The sequence below is a fragment of the Nesoenas mayeri genome, assembly GCF_963082525.1.
Source record: "Nesoenas mayeri genome assembly, chromosome: 14".
Classification (NCBI taxonomy): Eukaryota; Metazoa; Chordata; class Aves; order Columbiformes; family Columbidae; genus Nesoenas; species Nesoenas mayeri.
The window spans coordinates 12,357,844-12,383,992 of record NC_137556.1 but is presented as its reverse complement, the minus strand read 5'-3'; the positions used below and the strand labels follow the sequence as shown (position 1 = coordinate 12,383,992).

Here is a 26,149-nt window from a genome sequence, read left to right as displayed (position 1 = left end):
GCTATGGAGCCAGTAAAGCAGTTGACAGTGTACTGGTGTCAACTCTTTAATCAGCCTCTAAATATTTTCCTACAGTGACTAAGATGTTTGTTTAGACAAAGCAAAAGTCCCTGAATTTCCTAAAACAATGCAATATTTAATGGTTCTGTTTAAGTTGATTTACTTTCAATGTATTAAATTTAAAGATAGGAGTCCTTATTTTTTATTTGGCTGCATGTAAATGTTCCTTGGGTGCTTTTGACTCCCACTGGTGTCCATTACACCTGCAATGAAGTTGCCTTGGGTTTGATTTGATTAGGCATAGTTTTTCAAATTACATTCTTAAAAAGGATTACGGAGATGAAGGGTGAATATATAGTAAAATAACAGATGACTATGAAATATGAGAAAGAAATCCTGCAACTGTTTGTGCTGAGAGTGACAAATGAACTAAAATATTGTTTTGAAACTCTGAATATGCTGACAGTATTTTGCCTCTGGAAAAAAAGGTTCCAGGGAGCTTACTACAGGCAATTCAGTAGAATTAGCTGATAAAATGCAGCTTGTTCCCTAACTACTTGTCAAGACTTGCTTCTAGGAAGTTCCCTGGAGTTGGAGACTTGCATTTAGCTTGATGAGTAGCTGCATCTTTCTGTCTATTCAGCTTTAGACCTTGAAAATTCCCTGACAACTCAGTCCTGCCTGTTTAGATCCTACCCAGAAATTGCTTGTTACTAGTTTGCTTGTACTTCAAAAAAAGAAAAAAAAAAAGCAGTATCATAACTAACTAGCTAAAGTACACAAACAATAGAAAAAATAGTTTCTATTTCCTTTTTTCTTATATCTTGTTCTTTATAAATATTATTTCAAATTTAAGGAGATGAAAATGAAATTAAAGAAAATAAGAATTCATCATTCATCTTTTCTGTGAAAGGGTTATGAAAACCTGATGCGATTGCAGTTCCCTTTCATGGGATTTCTTAACAGTATTTTGGGTGTGTTTCAAGTGCTGCAGATCAGTGCAGCTCCTCACCTTTCAGTGAAACTATGCCAAGTTGCATCAGTTCAGAATCAGTCTTATTTTAGCAACTTTTACTGTATTTTTTTAAAATAATCCTGTTATTGTTGTTTTATATCAATGTAAACATTCTGTTGTTTATAACAGAATTAGAACAAATGCACGTTCTTTTCTTTGACAATAGAACAAAATAATTTAAAGAGAACTTTTATAGTAAAATCAGTATAAGAAATATGAAGGAAGTATTGTTAGAGCCCTGTGCAGCTTCCGTCTTTAGGATTTGTCCAGAGTTTGTTTCCAGGTCATGTCAAATGTTAGTATTCCCTGCTTGAAAACTGAGAGCACCTGCAGATAGACCAAATCCTTTGAAATCCCTTCAGCCCTATATGACCTTCAGAGAATTCTTTGAAACCTTGAGCTGATCTTCAGTTGGACTGATGGTCATTTCGAAGATGCATTGCAGTAGGTTCAAAGAACTGGAAGAAAAGTGTAGAGAAGTTTAAGCTATGGGTGGTTAACTACAAAATCAACCAACAAAACCACCTGATTTCTAACTGTCTCAGCAGACTTAAAATAGAACTGTGCTATAAGGGAGAATCCTCCTAGAATTTGATGTTCGTTACCCAGATCATCAACACTCAATTGTGTATATGGCAATAACTGTTTTGTCCTGAACTTTATTCTTCCAGTCTTTAGACTGAAACGTGATGTAACAACATGCATTGCAATTTTTATCAATATTAACATACTGAAGCTAAATACTTTTTCAGTTCTTGTTTCTTTCTCTGTTTTTGTTTCTTCCCACGTGACCCATGCATCATTAGCATCTTGTCTTCTCTCTGTCTCTTATGTTCTCTGCGTCAAAATAATATCCAGGACTCAGCACATTTAGCACATTCAGTGACTTTGTACGTTCCTCTACTCACAAACATAAAAGCTGGCCCCTGCTTGTTTTTCATCAAAACTTTAACATCCTATCCTTCTTCAGTTTGATTCACTCCATCATTCCATGTTTCATTACATTACAGACTGTAATATAAATTTATAAAAATTAAGACCCTTTACTTTCTAAAAGAAGATGTGCAAGAAGATGTGAGAGCAGCACACACATTGTGAATGATATGGCAAAGGTAGAGTATTTGTATTCTTCTAATTAAAAGGACATGCTTTGCATTCCAAATCAAGCAAGCTTTAAAATAAAGTAAGCATGCAATTCACCTCCCAAAGTCACTGTCATAAATTAGTATTCAGCTCAAGGACTTAGGAAGATTTAAAACCAAAAGCCAAGCCAAAAAATGCTGTATGACTTTTTCTCATTTGTCAGATAGGTTTGTTCTCCTTTCAAGAACTTCTCTATTTGGCTATTCTAGAGAAATGTGTATTGTTTATTATTGCATAGAGCTTTTTGTGGATGGCAGGTATGACTGTAATCTACAGATGAACATGCACCACAGAAACATGCCTGCTCTGTTTTGCATGTGTAGATCATGGGGATGTCACATCTTCAGACCTTCCATCTAAATTAATTACTAACTGACCTTCTGTAGTGAGGGAGTAAGTCCTCTTAGAGTAATTTAATGCTTTATTTTTTTATATTATAAATGGCACAGTGATGTTGTTAAGCATCTGTCAGCATTACAGTTATAAAACCTTTTGAAAGGTTGGCTTATCATACAAGCATTGGCATTTTCTGTGGTCTAAAAACTGGCATCTGTTATTTCAACTGGGGATTCTTTCATATATATTTTCAATTACGTCATTTTTTCCACTTTCATGTTGTCCTTTGGTTATACTAGGTTCTAAAAGCATGCTAGTAAAATGCAGGCAGAGAACTATGTTAGCTTCATTTCTCTACTTTTACCAATTTAACTGTTGTCCTGCAATGCTATTGCAAACCAGTTTACACTGAAATATCTTTTCTCTATCAAGTTACATGGTGGATGACTGCAACTGAATGTTTTCCCAATTGTTCCAATGGAGAATAGAACCATTTATTTAAACAGTAAGGACAGAAGGTAACTTCAACTCCATCCGTGTATAAAAAACATTCAGTTGAAGCATTTAGTTTCAACTTGGATTTTTTTTTTTTTTTGATTCAGAGAATACAGCTATTTTGCTTAAAATTAATCTTTTGCTGATTTTTTACGAAGAAAGTTTGCTATTATCTGGTTTGCTGAGGTGGACTTGATCCTGTATATATGGCAGTACAAATAGAGAGTTCAGCCTAAGCTGCTCTTGCTATCTGCCTAATCCTAGTTGCTCTGAAAAAATAAGACTCAAATGTTTAAAGGCATACATTTTTTTAGAGACACCTTGTTCATTATGCAAACTTCCAAATCCTAAACTTTCTGTGTAATGAACATACTTTTAGTTTACATGTATAGTAAGATAAAGTGATTAACCTGAATACTTAAAAAAAATAAAATGATTAAATGGAGGGGGAAGAGAAAGGTACTCCAAGGAGCACTTTGAAAAGTACTGAAGCCCCAAGGTTCTTATAAATATTATCAGATGCAATATACAAGAATGACTTCTTCATTTCTGTAACATATGGCCCATTACCTAAGCCATAAGGAAAAATGCTTAGTAGTGCACAGAAAAGTACCAAACAGCTTAGGAGAGAGTTCCTCATTTCATGCAATTGTGTCATTACATTAACAAGGCTGCTCATTCTACCTGATGGTCTGACTGCAGAACATGAAGTGAAAAATGCTTCTTGCACTTCCTTCCAAGTCAGAGTCTGGCCACAAGATAATTAAATGAGTTGCAACTTATGTTTGATTCCAGTGATAATTGCCTGCTTTTACAAACCCATTCATGAAAAGCTTCTTGATTTATTCTATATGCACCATCCATAGACAGCAGGTAGATGTTCGCTTTAGGAATCTCCACAATAACAGACTTAGGTGAATGACGTTCTGTGCTCCAAACTGCACTAATCAAAAATCCTAGAACGGTGCGCAACAAGAACTTCTGCACAGGAAATTTCCTTCTTTTAATTAACTGATTAGATTTTTATTTTTTTTCCATTTTGTTTTTTAAACAAAAGCCAAATGAACTCAAGGAAGTAACTCAAAACAGGGAAGCCAATATATCTGAAATATTGCATAAAATGCACTTTCTAAATGAAATTAAATTTCTTAACTGAGTACCAATATTTAATCTTTTGGACTTGAGCCTGTGATTGACTTAACATGGCCTTGAAGTATGCTCACCTAACTTTATCTTCTCCACTTCAATGGAAAGGTTTAAATATTTTAAATGTATTTTTAAAGCAAAACCAATCCTGTTTTTCCCTGAAAGTAACAACTGATAAACCGATACAACATATTGAATTAGAAACCTAGCAATGTGTATCTCACTCATTATTAGTTACAGCTGAGTATACAAACAGGAAAACATCATTTGCGAATAAGAGTTTGATCAACATTCTATGTAACTGTTTTACATTCTTCATAATTTGAAACACCCCAGCTGTCAATACTGTTCTGTTTTCTGAATCTTGCTGCTAGATTTCTGTCATTCTATAAGGCTACTACAGAACGTAATTTCTGAATTTGTAAGTTTGTGAGCTTGCAAAAGTGCCATTTTAAAAATATTTATAGTCAGCACTATGCTCTAGACTTTAGAAGTATTTTAAAAGCCTTGTTGTACTATAACTATTAATATACAAGGTTCAGTGTAAATAATTCATCCCTACCAAGGGATATGGCAACTATGTTTCAAACATTTCTAGATTCAAAATGCGAACAGTTAAATGAAATCACTGGAGTTATGGCAAGCTACACAAACTGAGGAACTGGCCTCAAAACAGAAGCAGTAATGATTATAAATGAGCTTTTTTGATACTTCCCTTCTCTGATTGAGATAAGTAATTTGCACACATAGTCAATATTTTAATGGCAGGATCAGTAACTCTGGCACAAATGCTAAATTTAGCATTGGGCAGATTTTGAGGGGCCAGGAGGTAGCAGCTGTGACCTCTTGAGAGAGACATCTGCAGAAACATTTGTAAGAGATAGGGCCTCCCATCTTCCTGCCCTCCTGATTTTATATGAGCTGCTTGGCAGCATACTCCATCTTTGAGAGACAGCATTTTCCCGATCATACCAGTAGCAAAAATCAGCAAAATTAGAGGCTAGTAGCCCCTGCTTCAAGCAGAGGCAAGATGCCACCCATCAGCTGATCAGCTCTGTTGTGTTACTTCAACATCTCCTGGCTGTCCATGAGATTTCCCTTGGCGTGATCTACCTCTAATCTAGGAAACAGAGGCACAAGCTGCTCGCCACTCATACCAGATTGCCAGCCTCTGTTTTTATTGATGTAGGGACTTTGTGCATTCAGTACTATCTAAACACTGTGATTATCTCTCTAGCTGTCCTAAATAAAGCTAAATGTACCAATCATATTGACTGCAATGTACAGTGAGATGCAAAAATTCTATGGCAACAAGGCAAATGAATATTTTTTTACCAAGGAAACGGGACACCATTCACTGCGTTTAGGCAAAAGGAAAAAATGAGAGAATTAAAGCATTAAAGACTTAATACAAAGAAACAGGAAAAAGCAGTGTTAAAAGGTACAAAATCAGGGACTCTTGATTCACAAACTGTATACTGCAGTTGTCAATTCTTCACACTATGGATAAATGTTTAGAATGAATAACAAACTCTTTGGGGGAGACTGTTCTCATTACCTCACTGAGCAAACCTTAGGAGACATTAAAGTTCTTGTCTCTTTCACTACATTGCTTCAGCAGATAATTCTACTGTTCCTCACTGCAGATAGGAAGATTAAGAAATGGAAGATTTAGTTTGTTTGCTGAGAATGGCATCATACGTTCCCTTACACAATGTGTTCTGCTCAATGCAACACGGCATAGAGATAAGTGTTTACATTTCTCATCTTCAAATAGCCTTTCTGCATTGTACTGAGTGCCGCCACAGCTGACTTTTTTAGAGAAAGCTATTATCAGTAACTTTCCTAAGAAAGGACTGATTAACTGAAGTTGCAAGAGTAAATGAATAATGAAAATAATGTTGGTCAAGTAAACCTATTACATATCATAAGCAAGTAATCAGAAATTCTACTACTCACTTCCATTGTGTCTTTTGAAAGATAAACAACCCAGTATACAAGGTTGAATCCTGCAAATGCCACTGGAAAGAGGATCCTAGAATACTGGTCTATTTTACTTGTGCCTCCAATTGGTGGTGGTGGTGGTGGAGCTGGTGGAGGAACAGACACTGGTTGACACTGGGATGCACTATTTGATATTATGCTGGCTTCAGGAGACTGTTCTGCCTGAGACGTTACAGAGTTTACTCGCTTCTTCAGGTTACAGTTAGAGTCAGAATGCTGTGGAAGAAAAAAAGAAAAAGGGGAAAAAAGGGTGATTTTTGGATACAGAATCTTAGGGTTTGTGATCATTAAGATTCTCTCCACCTTTATACTCAATTTTCTGATTTTATTGCTGTTTCTCTGCTATAGAGCAATCTAAAGAAACATAAAAGAATAGGTGATTTCTATATTTTTAACATGATAACAAATGGAAGCTACTAGAGAGAAATAAAAGATTGAGCAAAAAGAAAAGAAGGTAGTGGTGTATCTAAGGTGCAATATATTGGGATGACTGAAGTTTATGTAGATATGAATCAAGTTTAAACAAATTAGCACATATGGGCTGGCTCAAGTGCAATCTTCGCTGTGTGAGCCCATTGAGTTTTGGTAAACACTCACTGAATGGAGTTGAGCTGTCATGTGTGTTAGTCCCAGACTAGCTGCTTATGAACTAGAAATCTGCTGCATAAAAAGAAATGGACTACCTTTACAGTTGCTGAAGACACATGTTAAATTGTCCTGTAGGTTTTTCTGGGATGACATTTCATTTTCTAATATATCTCATGATTCCCACAGCAGTTTCATGCATATAACTGAAGATGAATACTCATTCTAACTGTAATAGGACTATTTTTATTTTCATTTATGGCAAAATGAAACTAGATTATTCCTATATTTTATGCAATATTCAAAGCCAGGTCAAATACATTTTTAGAAAGCTGTATGATCGCTCTTAAAAATTTAGCTGGACCTCAGGATCCAGCTAAATAATTTAGATTTAGATTTAGATTTTGTATCAGATTTAGATTTTGTGTCTTAGTTGCTAGGCTGACATGTATATTCATTATATACACCTGTTCTATTTGTGGCCAAGTTGCCATTTTTTACTTGCACAACAGTAGAAGTAATAGATTCCTTCCTTGCATAAATGGTTTAGGAATAAGATCTACCCCAGGATCTAAGCCTGCTTTAATGGATTTAGGTTACCCACTTTCACAGTGCTATCAAATGGGAGGCTGTTTTCAAAATCCTTGCTGCTACTGCCACTGCCCAGGACTGCCATTAGTAATGTGGCTGCATAGCAGCAACCATAAGATTTGGCTGATGGCTGAGAAAATATGGAAGAACGCCTAGAGCATCAAGTTGTTTTTCGTTATTTTAATATGAAGTACTCACATTTTCTGGTAACAGAAAGCAACAGAAATACCCTAGAGTCTAGCAAGAGTGCTAACATACGTTTTAGTCTGAGGCTTCATCAATAAAGGAATGTAAAACTTATTTTCACTTTATTGATGAAGAGTATTGTGCAGCAAAATCACACAACATACACAGCTACTCTTGGGTTTGACTAAGCAGCTTTTTCGGTCAGCAAAACAAGATGACTGAATGACTGAAGCTGATGAGGGAAGTCTTACCCAATGTAAATAACTTAGAGTACAACAGCATATGTATCTATTGCAAAATGGAATAGTAACATTTGAATGGTTTCAAGGTGGCCAAATTCTGTTAGATATGCAATTTCCAAAGTCATTCCTTGGGAGTGATTGAGTGGCAATCGTTCACTCAAATGCAGCCCACTGTCAACATTTTTAGGATTTATCTTGCAGGATTTCTAAGCATGGAAACATATTTTAGTCAATCAGACCAATGAATTGTTAATTAAAATGAAAATAAGCACTTTTTCAAAAACATTGCTTATACTTTGGCTGTAATTTCTCTAATACAAGACTAGCCTAACACACCTGGTATCTCATGTATGACTGAAATAGAGTTATAACAGGATTTATCTTTTTAGCGGTCAGTGTTACACCAGAATTTCAGAACAAATGATGTTGCTATAACATGATGCCAAGTTCTGCTTGTGGATGAATGCACTGGTATCCAATTGAGGTTGGGGAGAGATGGGTTCCTCACAGCTAATTTTAGTCTAAAAGGTGGAGAGAACATCATCTGATTTGGGAAAAAACAACAACAACAAAGAAAAAAACCATTTTTTTCTGTATCGATCTCTTTTTGCCTATTACGTTTTTGTTCCCCCACGTCCCATCAACACTTCCAACTTGCCATATCCCTCATTCTTCCACTTTGCCATCTACACATTAAATTATTAGTATCATGTTTTGAAAGGATATTAATAGCATTCATATTCTGGGACTGTGCCTATCTGGATGGCAGATGTTGGATTTTCTATTTTCTAGTAACACAGCAAGCAACAGAGAGACTTTAATGGAGGATGATCTACAGATGTGTATCAGAAACAGGGTTATCCGTGTCCACTTGCACTAATCATAATAATAATCCCACTCTATAAAAAGACTGACTGACAGAGACTGGGCTACTGCTTTCATACAAGTTGCTCTCCTGTTTTGTCCGTATGCCCTGCTTTGAACTGAATTGTAAAAGTTACAAGGTAGCTTGTTTTTTGCTTTACTGTAAGAGAGCTTGACCTTTTGTGGAGAATGAGTGGTTCCTAAAATACAAGTGCTAAGGTGCATTGTCACCCTTTTCATCAGTAACATTCTGGAATACAGTGGGTCAAATTCTGCTCTGGATCATTCAAGCGTGAATCAGGAGTTATTGTAGTGAGGTGATGGAGTTAACAGTAGGCAGAATAGATGTAGTGTATGGTCTGTGGAGGATGTTCAGTATTGAACCTATTTAGAATGCAGAGGTAGTAAAATCATTGTGATCATCTGAATATGCTCTTGGTAAAGTACAATCTTGGTAGTTATTTTATTTATAACATTTATTAAATCTCATTCCTATTGAAGAAGGATTGCTACAGAAGGATGATTATGTCATTGTGATTTCATCTCAAATTCGAGACAGGAAGATCCGGAGTCAATGTGTGCCCTCAGAACTTGGGCAGCATATTAACTAACTTGATTATGCTCCCACTTACGGGCCACTTTAGGTCAATTTTTATCAATGAAGTGATATTAATAACTTCTCATTACCTAAAACAGACTATTCCAATATTTAGGAAGGACCAGTGCATTTTATTGTCTCAGTAAAGTCACAATTTTTTGTCATGCTCTTCACCTGCTGGTGATGGTTTAGAGCTGATATAAATCATTAATAAAGTCCCTGAGTAGTTCGTTATACTGTCTTTAACACCCTCGTGTGCCTATCAGCAAGTCAGGGTCAAGACTATTTTTTTTGTATATTACTACTCAGGATATGGAATTCTAAGTCCAAATTTATCTCAGATGTGTAATGAAGATGTTTTTCAGTGTGGCAGCTGACTGTAGATCAGACTTGCTGCCCCAGAACCACAACTCATATTTTTCATTAGAATTCACTGCTAAAACAAGGAGAGGGTGGTGAGAGGAAACCACATAGTTTCTTATTTCAGCTGAGTTCTGAAAAGCAGATACAGTAATTCATCTACTGTATTTACATTTAACTTTTTATTTTGATAAGGATTACCCACAATGACATCATAAACTTTAGCAAAACACAGAGAGAAAACAGGAATGAATAGTCTATTTTGCATAGTTTACATAGGCAATCACTCAAATAGCAAGGACTGGTTTAGAATAATTAAGCAACAAAAAGAAGCCTGAGGCAAGGCACATTGTCGTAAAGAAATAATGAATTTTGTTAAGTACTGAATCCTGATTCAGAGGAGTACTCTTGCACTCATGTGGAATACTAGTCCCATCAGGCAATTAAACTTGTCACTATGTATGACTGCCCAGTGACACAGAACAAATTGCAGGATCACTGTTTAATTTGAGGTATCATAAAACTAGACTAGACAAAGACTGGTGTGTATACGGGCTAGTAAGGTATAGTCTGGCTTCCACTAGGCTTGTGCAGCTCAGCTCTTTGATCCCCTGGAAAGCTCACAAAATAGTCTCATCTCATCTGTAAAGGTGCAGTTCTTCACAACTCTCGTCAGTATCACTACAATTTGCTTATGACCAGAATGTCTCAGGAAGCTCTCAGCAAATTGCTTGGCTTCCAGATTTTAAAAATACAGCATATATAACCTTGGAGTAAATGGAATTTTTTATCTACTTTTTCTGATTTTTATATAGATGCTAACTGTGATTTATGAATGTGCTTTGTTCTTATGTTTCTCCTCCTCAAGAGATTTCTGTAATTCATATTTGTAAAATTCTCTACTGCTTTCTGTTCCTTTGTACTGCAAATACATATTCTCACTATCAGTTTAGTTTATGACCTAGCAGTAACATGAGTATCTTACGTATGCACTCAGATACTGGATAACTTTAGATAAATTAATATCTGTATTCTCACTTATCTTTCTTTTAATCACTTATATCTCTCTTTCCTGTGGACAATACAGTAAAAAGAGATTAATGAGAATAAACTCTAAAACTTTGGATTAAAAAATGTGTTATTCCTCCTTTTCTTTATAATGTATTGGTTAAGGATATTGAAATTTCTGACCACAAATCACATGAAAAAAACCTATAAACAAACAATCAAAAAAACCAGGACCAAAACTAAATGTTTGTACAAGGCAGAACACTAAATTAAATGTTCTTTTTCGTTGTCCATCTCACTAGTAGATACAGTTTGAGTGATTTCAACCATTCATTTTATACACATAAAATCACGTGCTAGTGACCTAGCTGCCAAAGAGGGAGTTAAGCATAGTTTACCCCCCAAATGTTCCACAGTGATCTGTAAATCTCTTCTTAGCTACTGAACAATGCACATGCAGCACCTTGTAGCAGTAAAGCTCACCATGTCACGTAATATGCCCTTGGGCATGCACTAAGGTACCTCAGTCTTTACAGTTCTGTGCAGTTTAAGTATCCATCTCATACCAGAGCTTCATTATAACCTATAATTTAGACATGTCTTTGCATATCTTATCTATGGGACCTGATTCGAAAAATGTGTATTGAAAACATTTAAAACAGTGTTCTCCATAATCAAAAGCTGAATACAGTTTAGAGGTCATTAATAGTCCCAGCTTTAGGCATCTCTTTAGGAATTCTCTGTTTCCTTTCCTAGAAATACTATAGAGAATAACATGCAAATTTGTTTTCTTCATGCTTTACCCTAGTAAAAGGGTTAAAGCACTCAGGTTAAATTACTCACTTGGAGCATGAGAAAGCCATGTTCAAATTCTTTCTTAACCTTCAGGGACAGAAATTCACATCTTTGAAAACATAGCCTAACCATCAGGTGAAGCAGTAGGGAGAGCAGAGACTGGAGCTCTAGTCATTCTCTTGTCAATGTGAATGTACTGTGGTAGAGTCTCTTCCTAACATTTACATGTAGCATATCAGAAAAATCAAATAATTAGCAAAGGATGTGTTTATCTTAAACAGATTTACAGATTTAATGTTCAAAGTCACATTCAGCTCTTAAACTTATCAGTATCAGTCCTAAGAACAGTCCCTGTCTGCATTTACTCTGCTAAATTTCTGCAGCATATAGGAACTACTTCTTTGAGGGTCTAAATGAGACTGAACTGCACAAACAGTACTAGAGAGGTTTGTTTGGGATTTTTTCTGTAATTTAATTCTGTTTTGTTCTTACTGCCTCCATGCAAAATGGTACTGGAATTAGACTTCACTGCTAAAAAAAAAAATATGTCTAAATCCAATTCTTCTTGAGTTTTTCTATTTTGGTGTATGATATCAGCTACTCCTAAACCTTCCTTACTGCCATGCATTGGCTTTGCCAATCAGACAAAGATATAACTCAGGCAGAATCAAATAATCAGCATCTACTTTCCTTGTTGGGATGACAAAAAAAAATCAATATAATTGAAAGTTGTTGTTTGTTTTTAATAGTTTACTTCATAATCTCCAATTGTGGAGGAGCAGGAAGGTCTCCTTAATTCGATTGAAAGTGCCACGTTCTCAGTCAAGACTTTAATGCATATAGCTGTTTCTGTTGGTAATACAAATAGAAGTGCTGTCTTTTGAGTTGCACTGGGTTACTCATTAAACATACTCAATATATTCTGATGCAATTACAGAAAACTAAATCCTCTATACTGAAGTGATATATGGCTGCTTTGCCATTGGGCAGGGTTGTTTAAAGAGAATGAGAACCCTTTTCTGCCCAAGCCATGTTATTTTGAAGCATAGGAACATTGTAATAAGAAGGATCTCCAAGCAGTATTTCACAGTTCTTTGTCGTTTTCTGTTAAAACTACAGGTCAAGCTACCACCCTGTAACAATTGTTTGTCTCTTACATGCAGTCTCTCACATGCAAAGGATGTCTTTCGATCCACTGTGTCTGCTCCCTGACCCCCTTGCAGAGCGTTACTTTAAATGGTGCATTCCAGACAGTATCACCAATTCTCCTTCCCCTGCAACTTCCAGTACAGCAATATTCCTGGATAAAGGAAGCCATAATGATGAAATAGTATGATTGATACAGAAAATAGACATTTGAAAGTAATTCAAAAGCTAAATGCCGTAATGTTTTGTTGTTTTTTTGTTTTAATATATGTATATATCATAATGTTTGGTTTTGACAAGCTAGAACAAGCTTGGTCACACTATGAATAAAACCACATTTCTGTCAGAGTCCAGATGACCACTCAGCTTGTTGCCGTTGTATTTTGGAGTGGAACACCCATAGTTTGTACTTCACACAGGGATTGCCTGCAGCTGACAAAGACAGCAAGCCAAATTCTGCTCTGAGTTAACGGAGGTAAATAGAGCGGCTTTCCTGGAACCAGATCAGACATGCTGGGCTGTCATCAGTTAACTGAGTATATGGTCAGACCATCGTCTCTCCTGCTGAAACCAGTGTATTCCAATGGCTTAAGCAGAGTTTCGTCGTCTGCCATCTTTCTTTTCTGAGTGTACAGGTTTTTTGGCTACAATATAAAATTGAGAATATTTTTTTTCATTTGAATGAAGCAAGATTTTACATAAAATTAACTAGACCAGAGGGGAAGGAGGTTTTTTGATAGTATTTTGAAATACTTTTTTTTTTTTTTTCTTAGGAGACATAGTTAATTTGGAATTTAAAAAAACCCTGAATATATTCTGTAATTATGCTTATCTCAATGAATTTAGGCCCTCACTCAAGCAGTAAAAGCTTCTAACTGGCTGCTTTAGAACTCCCTTGACTTTTCATTTATACCAAAACTGTCTCGCTGGGCTTCTCTTATGCAAAGCAGAAGAATGGGTCTCCTGTTATACAGAAAGTACCAGTTCATACAGCCCAAGGCTATTCCCACCACAATGTTCTTTAGCCACTCTTCAGGCACTTTAAGATTATTATTAAAAACATCTAGCCTATATTGCTATTCTTAATGTTGCTGCTGGTAGCAGAGTTCTATTGGCAGTTGTACAGACATAAATATGTTGAAGTAGGTACATCTCACTTTTTCATTTTTATTTTTATAAATGGACTCCCCGAAACTGAGTAAACCGTCACAATCTTCAGAATTTTTCTCAGTGTAAAAATACCATCTGACTTCTATAAATGCAGAAGACAGTAAGCATTTTTGACACACTGTTTACAACTCTTCATGCTATACCTGCCCTTTCATATAGCTAAAATTCTGAGAACTTTCATGCACTTAAAAATCACAAATAAAAATACTAGCATTACAAGTGGACGAACAACTTTACTATCCTATCTTAAACAGCAAAAAGAATTTTTTTAAAAAAAATTCACATATTAGAAAAGACAAGGTAAAAAAGACCAGGGTATGAGGGAAGGGCAAGATTTTTTTAAAATCAAATAAAGTACACAGTTAAAAATATTTTAATGTATAAGACATAGATTCTAATAGAATTTTTTTTCCTTGTGAGTTAGAAAATATTTTAAGAAGAGAGGCAGAGTAAATGGGGAGAAAAAATAAGAGCAGGAGAGGGAAGATAAATCGTAAACAATAATAATTGAGCAGTGTAGCAACCAAAAAAGAAAAATCTGGAGAGAAAACTGATTAAAGAATCTAGAGGCAAACAAGCAGAACAAATTGGGGGGTATAGGACAAGAAAAGGGAAATAAAAGAGCTATTAAATCTACAATAAGAAAGGAACTGAGTATTATGCTGTGTGTCTTATTTAAACATAACTGCCTTAAAACCAGTAATGTAACTATAGAAGTAAAAAGCTCAGTAGAGGATGATAATCCTGAGGAAATGGTCATATCCTCACGCAATCAGCCTGCGCTAACTATGCTGTTAGCACTCAAATTGGCTGGTTCAGGTCTGTTTCAGCTGAAATTATATCACTGCCTGCAGTATATCCATCTGTGTGACAACACACAAAAGTTCTTTGCCCCTTACCTTCACCATACACAAAAAAGAAAGAAAATAATTATAAAAAAAAAAACTTCAAAAAATCTCTTATCCTGTAATTACTCCTTTTTCCCGGCTTGCCCTGCTGGAATGGGATCTTTTAAATGTAATAGTTAATTCTTCTAGAAGCTGTTCTGACTACATCATCTTTCCTTCAATTGTAACTGTCCTTCATTTTTATGATCACATTGATTTTGCTTTTTCTATTACTGAAGAGGTGAGTTCTCACAGAGAAGTGGTCCTGTGAGAAAAAAAGTGGTGGACTTACGGGGCTCAAAAATTACTGTCTTGGATAATATGATCTTTGAGCAAGATCAGGATTACAGCATTTTGTGGACACTATGGGGTGTTTCAGAGTCTGAATTTACCCTGGGACTTAGATGTGATGGGGTTTACTGCTCTGCTAAATCTGTATGTTGTTAGCTAGTTGTAAATAATTTTCTTGATTAAAAGGTTGCAGTGTGCTTCCTAGATGTCTGTTTTATTACTAGATGCCTTTTTGTTTTTCCTTGGAAAGGCTAGCAAGTTAATATTTACAAAATGAGAAAAATGTGTCTTCAGTTTGGCTGTATGCCTGTTTGTGGCTGAAGATCTCAATAAGAAACTTGAGATCTTTTAATTTCTTTTTTTAGATTAATTTGTTCAACAGCCATTTTGTAGTTTGTGCTTAGCTTGGTCTGCAATGATACAGAGGCCAGGTAAACTTGACCCACAAGTATTGAAGGAGCCTCAATCAGCAGGAGTGTGTTCTAATATATCTGGGCACATGCAGAGGCTTATTTTTTGCAAGAGTTGTCTTCTGGAGACTGGGGGAGAAGAGGTGAGGGGGATATGGTGGTAGCTTTGTAGCATCTGCCGTGAATTCACCAGCAGTAGCATGCGCAGAGCGGGCCAAACTTTTCATATCGCTCAGCAGGGACTTCAATTAAATAAAAAGTAGCTGCGTTTTTTTTTGTCCTTCTTGGAAACCTCACTATGAGTAATTCAAACTTGAGTAAGGAAGTGTGTGCAGGAAAGAACTGAGCTATTGTTCCACGTCATTAAGTAGCAGCTATCAATATTTTCCATGCTACATAAAACCAAGTGATCTCTCTTTTTCCTGATAGCTTGCCCCTAAAAAAAGAAAAAAAATTCAACAAGAAATAAATGAAATTTTAGTACATTGTAAAGTTCCTTCTGTTTTAACAGTATTTTTCTTATTTTATACTACTTTACTGTTGCAATGTTCTGCTCATTCAGTTCAGAGTACTTCTCATTCAAATATCATTATTTGGGGAAGAGGGACTATATCCTAATTAGTGGCAAACAGATACTCTGTTTTCCTCTCATTGTTTTTTGTCAGGTTTAAATTTGATTACAAAAATTTACTGGTTAAAATAAATGTAGATATGAACATTGCAATATTGCCAAAACTAATTCAGCCTTCCTGCTGTCACTTTAAAATCAGTGCAAGATTCTGCAAATGTTTGTGTCCAAGCTCCTTTAGATATTTTGGACTTCCTTTTGTATTTTCTTTATACAACTGTGGTTTAAAACAAACAAACAAAAATGTATAAAGATTTGCTTCTTTTTGTATCTATATATTTCATGAAAATAAAATACATTCCTCTATTTTATTATATCTTACAATGTCTTTGATCTTTTTAAATAGTAAAAAATGTGTAAAAAATACAATATGGCTTACAATTTTTTAAATGTTAAAAAAATTGTAAGCAAAATACCATATGGCTCACACGCACAATGTTTCCAGACTGAAGTGAAGAACATTCATGGATTAGCTCCAATGAGGACCAGTGGCAAGGTGCCCTGGAGTTTGGCTTCACTATAATATGGAACTTATCAATTATGACTTTGATGGTTTGTCTGTACCTAAATGTTATAACCTTAACTGCTGTCTATAAGCAAATGCGAAAAAATGACTATGTGGTGAGTCAGGTGTTGTCCTGATGTTCAGTAGCTCTTAGATTGACTTCCTTATTCAACTATAGACTCCAAGGTTTTGCAGAAGGTCATTCAAATTCTGTTATTCCTCTCAGAATAGGAAAGGTGGTGGTAGTAAAACTGATTTTGAAAACAGGAGGGCTAGGGCTATAGGAATAAATATATTAATATATGTTGTGAGACAGCATTCATTACTTAGCCTGAGATGTAAAGAATAATATTTACAAGCAACTCTGACAAACATTTTTGATACTAGAAAGCCTTCCTATCTTTCACATATAGTAAAATCTATCCTTAATCTTTACATTTATGTTTTTTCCCCAGGCTCCCACCAACACAGATTTTTATGAAAGTAACAGATGCCAAGTTTATGTAAAGGCTAATTCCACTTTTTCCAGATGACCCACTTATGGTATGTACCAGTGTACTACAGTGATCCCATAATCATCTGGCCAATGCACATGTTCATTCCATTGTACAGTGTCCTGCAACTCTGTAGTCTGACTGAGAGAACCACAGCTGCCTGACCACACTGCCTACAGCATTGCTCAAGAGAAGTATTATGGGTAACAGTCTAATGGCTTTCCTTAAATATCTTACCAAATAAACAACTCTCTAGTAAATCATATCCCAAATTTAAATAAACAGTATGAATAAATGAAGCCTTTTCATTTTCTGAAATAAGAACGATGTCTTAGATAAATAGACATGGTCTGGTTACATAATCTGTCTCAGGTTAAGATCACTTTAATATTGTTTTGCATTCACTACTTCAGCTGCCTCTTCCTATATGATGCTTATTATCAGAAAAGCAAGCAATTACCGAGACAATCTCGTCCTCTGCCGGTACAGTTGCTGCTGATAGTGCTGCTGCCAGTGCTGCTGCCCTGGCTGCCTTCCTCATTGCTCTCTGGGTCTGAAGATTGGTAAAGTAGTTGACAGCTGCAAACTCAATAAGTGCAGAGAAGACAAAGGCAAAGCACACAGCTATGAACCAATCCATGGCGGTTGCATAGGACACCTTGGGCAAAGAATGGCGTGCACTGATGCTTAAAGTGGTCATTGTTAGAACTGTAGTGATTCCTTGAAAATAAGGGAAAGAAAATGGGGGAATTAGATTTTTGCTTCAACACTTATACTCTTAAATTCATATATATTAAAAAAACCCACAACTCCTCTTTGGTTTTCACTGTCATCCTACATAACAGCTGACTACCAACACTGCTAAGTCTTTTGTATTCTTAAGTAATTAATGTATACTGGTTTCATCATCTAAAAGCTCTGAACAAACTTCCTTAATACATTGAATGGACTGAAAGTTAAGATAACTACATACTACCTGGTGCAGCTTCTTAGAATTGTAGTGAACATGGGTATAACAAAATTCGGGGTCAAACTATGAAAGACACTTTACTTGAGGGGTTAGTAAGTGGAGCGTTTGGCAGAAATCTAGATTAGCATACTGTCATTTCCCAACAGTAATCCTATCTTTCTCCTGTTGTTGCACAAGACAGATCATGGTTTACAGAACCCTCACTGAATCAATTGAATTCTGCATTAAAACCAGTGGTAGGCTATGATCCAAATATTTACAGTAATGAGAGTTTGGTCCCCTGTGTCTTTAATCACTGGATACATTGTTTAAGATTCAATAACACTATTTTGATTTGAAAGTGCCCATAGTTACAAATACAGGACAGCAAAGCTACTTCTCTACAGCTGCTTATCTATTTTCACACAACAAATCTGGTCATGTAGCTCATGGGCCCTACAGTATTATTCATGTGAACTCATGAATTTATTCTTTCTGTTTTGAAGTATACAGCATTAACAATGTAGGAAACATACTTCCCACTGTTGCCTGATAGAAGTTAAAAGTGCAAAAGCAAAGTCATTCATTGACATATGAGCCTCTATGACTCATGTTTACTTATAATTATGCCTGCTATAATGTGAAAATTGCAGGTATGTAAAGACAGCAAGCGGAGAATACCCCCTTCTGCTCTTTTCTGCAATTGGGAAAGGGTAGGTGGGAAAGTAAAGAATGTTAAAATGTCATGTTATGGTGATGAATCAATACACTATGAATGATGCTTGGTGGCAAGGATGCAGTGTCATTGCATACTGCAGCATCAAGACAGGGTGACTAGATCATTTCTTTCACATGATGTAGCTTGCCAGCTGTCTGAGGTTAACTACATCCCAATGTCATTACTTAACATGTTTTAATGAAATGCAAATAGGAGATGGTATAAAAATATGTAGGATCTCTACTTCTCCCAAATCTGCCAGACTCATTTTATAATATGAATACAAGTATGCTGAGATATATTCCAATTCCAAAGGTCCAGAATGAACCTTTCAATATGATGTGTGATTAGATTAGAATCTGTCCATGTGCTAGTTAGTAATAAAAATGATATATTCTGTGTCTGAATAAAAACTTACTGCAGCAGGAATTTCAACTTAGGAATAGGACTCCTTTTCTATTACAGATATAGATAAGACTTCTCTCAAAGTAGAGTGAATATTGATGAAATGCTCTGCACTGTGGAAAAATACTTTATCAAACTGAATGCCAAATTACAGTTGGTAAACTGTGTAACTGATGGTTGTTTGCCCTTGTTTTTCAACTTTGACACTTCTTTGTAAGTTTTGAAGAATCTGTTACATAATGCAAATACTGAAATATGTTATCTTTTCTTATTAGAAATGAAACAACAACAAAAAAGCCAAAACACCCTTCCCTATCTGAGACATTATTATAAATAAAGTTTAATGACTCGATATTAATTTAAAATTCCCAGGGGGACCTCCTTGGAAAGTAGAAACTGAGTACTATCTTTCTGCAAAATTACAGATTAATTTTTTGCCAGGAACAAAAAATATTAGATAAAGGCACATAAAAATGTGAAATAATAGCCACTGCCATGTGGATTTAGAGCATACTTAAAACTCAGCCTCCAAGAACCATGTTTTCAATTCTAAGAAATTTCTGATCATACCATGCTTCATAAAACTTCACACATATATGCATATATATGTGTAGCTACATACATAGCTCAACATAAAACAAAAGGAATTTTGTACTAGCAATCTGCCGTTCTTTGCAATGACACAATTATAAGTATTTCTGTCTCCCATTTTTCACTTGCAGGTCTGCAACGAGTAGGTGCTTATGACCATTAATTTATCTTTGCAAAATGTTCAGAGTATTTGTTGTAATATTACCTGCAAAAGATAACTGGCATCCATTTTAGAGGTAAACAGAGTTGCTAAATGAATTTGTTCTGAGAAATTGGTTTTGGCACACCATTGTTACTTTTCTACTATTAATTTCTCTCAGCCTTACAGTTTGGGAACTGAGATGTAAAACTGAAAATTTGTAATGCAAGTATTTCCAATATGATGCAAAAAATAATTTTAAATACTTATTTGCCCTCTTTTCCTTAGATAGAGCTGTTCAAAATCCAGGGAATTTTGAATTAGTGAGGACTATAAATTCAGACTGTGCCTGGGAGAAACAAGAATGGAATAAGGATTGAAATACGCTTTTAAAATGTCAACATGACTAATTTTCCACAATACTGAGAAAGATGTCTATTTTACTATTTTTGTAAAATATTTACTGTTTCTAATTCTGTATTTACTATTTAGTATGGCATCTAAGAGTTGTTATTCTAGGGTTTGTGGTCTGTATATAATTATTACTGCATCAACTAATGACTTTTTTGCACATTACTTCAAGGATATAGAATTGACTTCCACTGCCCACTAAATAGGAAATACATTTTGCTCAGAGTGTAGAGGATGGCACTGTGTAGTCCTAAGATGCAATATAAAGCCAAATCAGGTAGCATCATATTTGATGTACAAACCTCCTAGATATATTTTGTGCTTCAGTTGCAATAAACATCCTTGGGAATCTACTGCCTGATATTTTAATATTTTTAAGCACTTAAAGAAATCTCAATTGCCAGAAAATAATACTTGTAAGTGCTTAATGATGTCAAACTGCATCCCAACTCCCAACAGTGTTGATCTTTCTTTAGAGGCATCTGAGGAAGTTGTGTTCATTCCACATTCCTGAAAGTTTGCAATGCTTTTATGAATACCATTTCCTGCAGGTAGAAAAAGCCGACTGACTGAAGTGAAACTATACACATTCTGTAGCATGCTAACTACAATTACATACTCTTTTTTTAATTATGAGACTTGCATCATTTATGCTTAGGAAACATTTATGGTTAGGAAACTGAAGACAAGTCTCACAAAGGGCCTAAGAGAAAACAGATAGAGTTGCAAAATATATATGTATAGATAGTGGATTCATGAAGTTTTTGACAAGTTTTGTTATTTTTACTTAGTATTTTTATGATTGGTTTTCTAGAAGCAACACTTCAGTCAGAGAAAGTTTACCACTTAATAACGAGTGCAGCTGAAGCGTGGAGTGGTGTAAAATGTAATAGCAGAACACACACTAAAAATTAAGGAGACAAAACTCACAGCTTTGGGAGCATTAATTCAAACCACTGGAAAAAAAAAAGGGCCTTGCCATACAGTATGGGCACAGCCTTCATATTCCAACTTCAACGTGTGCTAGGGACAGGATTCATCTCACCTAACTTTACCCACCTAAAGTCCTCAGGAGTTGTTTAGATACCTTGGTAGGCAAGTGGAAGAGAGCACTTCAGAATGAATGCTAGATGAGGTACCTCACATCAGATGAGATTAATTCCATCTCATGTGATTTTTTTTTTAAAAACTTTAATTCAGATGGGTTTCACAAGACAATAAATCAACAGAAAGTGTCCTCTTCAGAAAATGGAGAGGGTGACATTCACTAAGAAATCGTCCCTTCCTGCATATGAAAGCATATGGAGAGGAAGAAAACATCACGAACAAGTCTTGGCTAACCAAATATCCTGAGTAATTTTGACGCTCATTGGCAGATTGAGTATTATTTGGTTTAATTTTAGTATTTACTTTTGTTCGTTGAAATCTACTAGCTGTCTTTTCCAAGCCCCACTGGATTACAGTAGCTGTTCGATACAATGGATTCAATACAGTGAATGGAGTGAATGATGAAAGAACAAAACATGAATACCAGCCACGGTTCTTGCTGGAACAGATTCTTTGTTGATCCAAAACACAACTTGGGACAGGACTACAGTCATGATGCATGGAATGTATGTCTGAATGAGATAGTAGCCTATTTTCCTTTGAAGATGGAAATAGAGCAGCTGAAGTGAATATTCACCTAAAACAAACAAGCAATGAAAATAATGAATGAATGGTATATGAGATGCTGAACTGTTCGAAGACCTTAATGCAGCATACCAAAAACTGTTCTGGCTGGAACAGACTCCTTGTTAATCCAGAAAGACACCTGAGAAAGAATGACTGTCATAATGCATGGAGTGTATATCTGTATCATGAAGTAGCCCATCTTCCTTTGCAAGTGGAAATAAACTGTCATGATTACATATTCACCTGTTAAGAGACAAGTATGTCAGCATCATTGGGCAACATCATGAGTAAACATTATTGGCTTAAACCCAACATACTGTTCTGAGGAAAGCACTTACAGGCCTCTTAGTGCATAATAAAAAAGCGGATTAAAAAAAGGTAAAGTGACTTTATGGAAACAGAGGAGAATAATATTCATTTTATGTGTTGTTTTTACTGTGGCAGGGAGATGAGGAATTCTTAAGAATTGCATGAAAAAATGTATGCTTAAAGAGACTATTGAAAAGGTTAGATTCTTTCTATGTTTTACAATAGCAAAATATAATTAAACTGATTTTGTTGTATATTAAAAAAAAAAAACCAACAACAAACTGTGATTTATTTTCAAGATGTGTTTTATAATGTCAATAGTTCATACAAGGCTGCATCTTACCTGTGTTAGATTTAATTGTTTCACTAGATACAGTTTGTCCTATGAGGTCATACTGGAGGAGACTGGAAGACTCCTGTGGTACTTCTACCGAATGCAAGGGTCCTTTTTTCCATGTATAAATTATTTCACTTTTTGGATAAGCATCTAAGTTACAGGGGAAAAAATTACTATTGTTAATTATGTAATTTAGAATAAATTGAAAAAAATAAATAACATGATCCCTTTTGTGGCTCAAATACCCACAGAAACATGCATCCTACTCCAGCAAGTTCCTAACCTCATTCATGACAAAATGCAAAAAAAGCCAATAAGAGAATGATTGAGGTGGGACCTGATAAGCACTAACTGTTGTTTACTAATTTGCTATAAAACAAATACATAGATTACTACAGATCAACTAAATATTTTCAAAAGTGATTACCACAGATTGACTAAATATTTGTAAAACTAGAAGTAATATAGAAAATTTACTACAGCTTTTGCAACTTATTGAAAGATCGACTTTGACTACTAGATGTGTAAGAACAATAAACAATAAAATATGCTTCAACAGTCACCCTTCAGTGAATAAATCTATATGCTTATGAATGGTCTGAGTCTCAGAGGAGAAAGTAAGATTCTAGTATAAAAAAAAAATAATAAAAAATTAAGTAGTGTCCTAGGATCTCACTTCTGAACTTCTCACATACCTGTAGACTGAATGTATTACTATAAAAAAAATGAAAGATAGAGAAAAACTTACAGCTTCCAAACTTCAATGGACAAGCATGTCCATCCATAGGGAAGTTCACCAACCGCATAGGACAATCAGCATTAATGGTTAGTCTAGAATACATTATAGTAGATGAAAATGAAAAAAACGCTACTTGAAAGAATCAAAAACAAAGGTCAACCAAAAGCAGAAGAATAGGTTCTCACCTCATTGTGTAAAGAATAGTTCCATTCTGCATAATTCTGAAAAGTTTGTTAGGAGTTGTCATATTATGAGCAATTGATTTTTTTCCATTTCTAAAAAATGTGTCTGGTGTCCAAATTTTACTAACCATTAAATTGTTCAATCTCAAAATCTCAGTTGGCCCACTAAACTTCAACCTCTCATCAGTCCATGTCTGCCGAAAGAAGACATCCATTGTGTATTCCTATGGAAAACAAACAGGTAGTTGACTGATGTGTGGGGGCCAATGGTCCCAAGTTGCTGTGTGTACAGTAACTCCATGAAAGAACCTAACCCACATGTCACTGGCATTTCATTTACTACTTAAACACTTAATCCTATTACCATTAAGTAGTTACTAAAAAAAAAAAAAAAAAAAAAAAAAAAAAAAGCCTATTTTCTTATTATTTAAAAAATAGTTACGAATTAATTAGTGAACAAATAATTTGGTATGAGTAAAAAAAAAGAAACCTCATTGCCTCTCAAAGATAATAATTTAATTCAAAGTGACTGAGGTCTAAGGAAATACAAACATCTAATTTAGTATTCTCTCGACGTTTAATTTCCAGGAACAAAAAGACATGATCAGTGCCTCTTCTGCAGCTTACTTTGTATATTCACAAAGAAACAACTGATGTGAGTGAGTCACATTACAGTAGGACTATGGCGTCAAGTTAATATTAATCTAAGTTACTTTTCTCAAGGATTCTTACTAATATTCTCACAAGCCTTCAGAATGGAGCTCTCTACAGAAGTTGCTTAGGAAATAGAGGCCTTGGCCAGAGGCAAATGTGTAAGAAGGCAAGGTTATGCCTTCTCTCACACAGACTGCTGAAGAGAGGTGGGAAGACTTTGAGTTGCACTTTGGGGCCCACAGTTCCTTGCCTGCAAACTGGACTGCAGGCTCAGGTCAGCAGGTACTGGAGGAAGTGGGCTAGGGCAAAACCAGCAAAGTCAATTTCCAGAAGAACAGCAATGCCATCCTCACTCTGATGGTGTAATATTTTCCTGGGGTTGCTGCTGTAATTGGCAGAGTTCACCCAAATCTGCAACTGCCTGGAATTGGGGGTACACAGCATGGCAAGGGGCAGCCGTCTCAGAAATGGCCATTGCAGCTGCTCATTAAATTATTGCCTACTATGCAGCCTTCCTGCAAACCTATGTACAGGGCCACAGATGCTTTCAATCTTCTTAATGAGGTTAAAGAGGCATCTTTAACCTCCCACCCGTGCCCTCACCCAAGGCTCACATTGCTCTCTGTGCTCAGGCTGAGACCTGGGCCTCAGGCTGTCCTGGCTGACTCTGCTGGGGAAATAGCTGTATGCAGCTCTAGCCAAACTGCTCTGCTGGGGCCTGGGGATAGTCAAGAAGATTAAGCCTCGTAATCTGCTTTAATGACAGTCAACTCAGATGCCACCATAATGAATCCCGGGAAAGGAGAGCAGGGGCAGCAAGCCGGGCCCTTACCATCTCCACGTCGGACACTGGCCCAAAGCTGGTCACGTAGATGTCCGTTTTGACTTCAGTCACGGCGCCTGCGGGACACGGAGACGAGCTCGGGACGAGCGGAACAGCGGGGCTGCCCCGACAGAGCCGGCGGGGCACGGGAAACTTTCCTCCTTTGCCGCCCGCCTCTTGGGTTTCACCGCCTCCCTCCGCCGGGACGGGATCCTCCTCCCCAAGCCCGTTCGGGCGAGCCCCCCTAGCCCCCGAGAGCCCCCGTTCGTCCCCCCGCACCGCGCCGTGCGCTCTCAGGCTTCCCGATGGGACCGGAGTTTACCTCCAAATCCCGGTCGGAGCCTGTTGTCGTAGCCGTCCAGCAGCTTGTCGAGGATCCGGGTGATGTTTTCCGAGTACAGGTCCCCGCCGTCGCCCTGGGCCCCCAGCGCCTTGTCCAGGCTGCGAGGAGAGGCCGGTCACGCCGTCAGCCCCTCGCGCTAGGCTCGAGCGTCCCCCTGTCCCCCGCCTCAGCCCTCCCGCTAAAGTGGCGCCTGTCGAGGAACCGGCCCCGGGGGAGAACAGAGGAGGGCAGAGGGCTCGGACCCCGTCGCCTCGGTCCTCCGGGCTGCGGCCAGGCTTGAGGGAGCCGTCAGCAGTCGCTGGGGTTGGGAGGGGAGCGCTCACTCACCTCACAGCGACGCACACCCAGGCGATGAGCAGAGCCATGCCTCAGGTACGCGCGGGGACGCTCAGGTGCTCTCAGCCCCGTCAACTGGAGCGAGTGTCCGCGCTCATCCTCCTGCCGTCCGGCCCCTCTCGGGCAGGGGCTCCGCCGGGTGTGGGTGGCTCACCCCCTTCCCCGTGGTCCTTGGCCGCTCTCTGCCCCGGGTGGGGAGGCGGGGGGTGTCTGTGGCCGTGTGTGTCCTCTAGATTCGCCACCGCCGTTCAGCCTCATCTGACTGTTCCAGTGGGGAATTAGAGTTTGAAGGGACGGTGCGCGGTCGGAGAGCAGTGACAATAATCGAATAAGGCATTAGGGGAGATTAAAAGGAAGAAATCCACTGCTAGTTTTGGCATGGAATTAGCAGGGACCCGTTAGGAAATCTGGAAAAGCGCTGGCATCTTGCTGATAGAGATTATGTTAGAAATGGCCTCAGCTTTTATTATGTTTATGGTTCACAGGGAGATTATTATGCAGCTTCTGCATCATTAGAACTTTGAAAAAAAACAACAAACCAAAACAACAAAAACAAACCACAACAACCCCCCACCCTACAGTTTCCAATTTACCGGGTTTTTTTGACCTTTCTCAACAGATTTCCCCATGATCAATCCTT

General features: G+C 37.0%; 1 protein-coding gene across 1 annotated transcript; it reads right to left on the bottom strand.

The window, feature by feature from the left end:
• Positions 1-1,422: 1,422 nt before the first annotated feature.
• GABRA6 (gamma-aminobutyric acid type A receptor subunit alpha6) lies at positions 1,423-25,538 on the bottom strand (the record flags this gene model as incomplete). Its single annotated transcript, XM_080353148.1, has 10 exons — positions 1,423-1,473; positions 6,095-6,355; positions 17,360-17,619; positions 21,877-22,029; positions 22,439-22,582; positions 23,181-23,263; positions 23,357-23,577; positions 24,840-24,907; positions 25,153-25,271; positions 25,501-25,538. The coding sequence occupies 10 exons, from the start codon at positions 25,536-25,538 to the stop codon at positions 1,423-1,425; spliced, it is 1,398 nt and encodes a 465-aa protein (XP_080209274.1).
• Between the last annotated feature and the right edge of the window lie 611 nt (positions 25,539-26,149).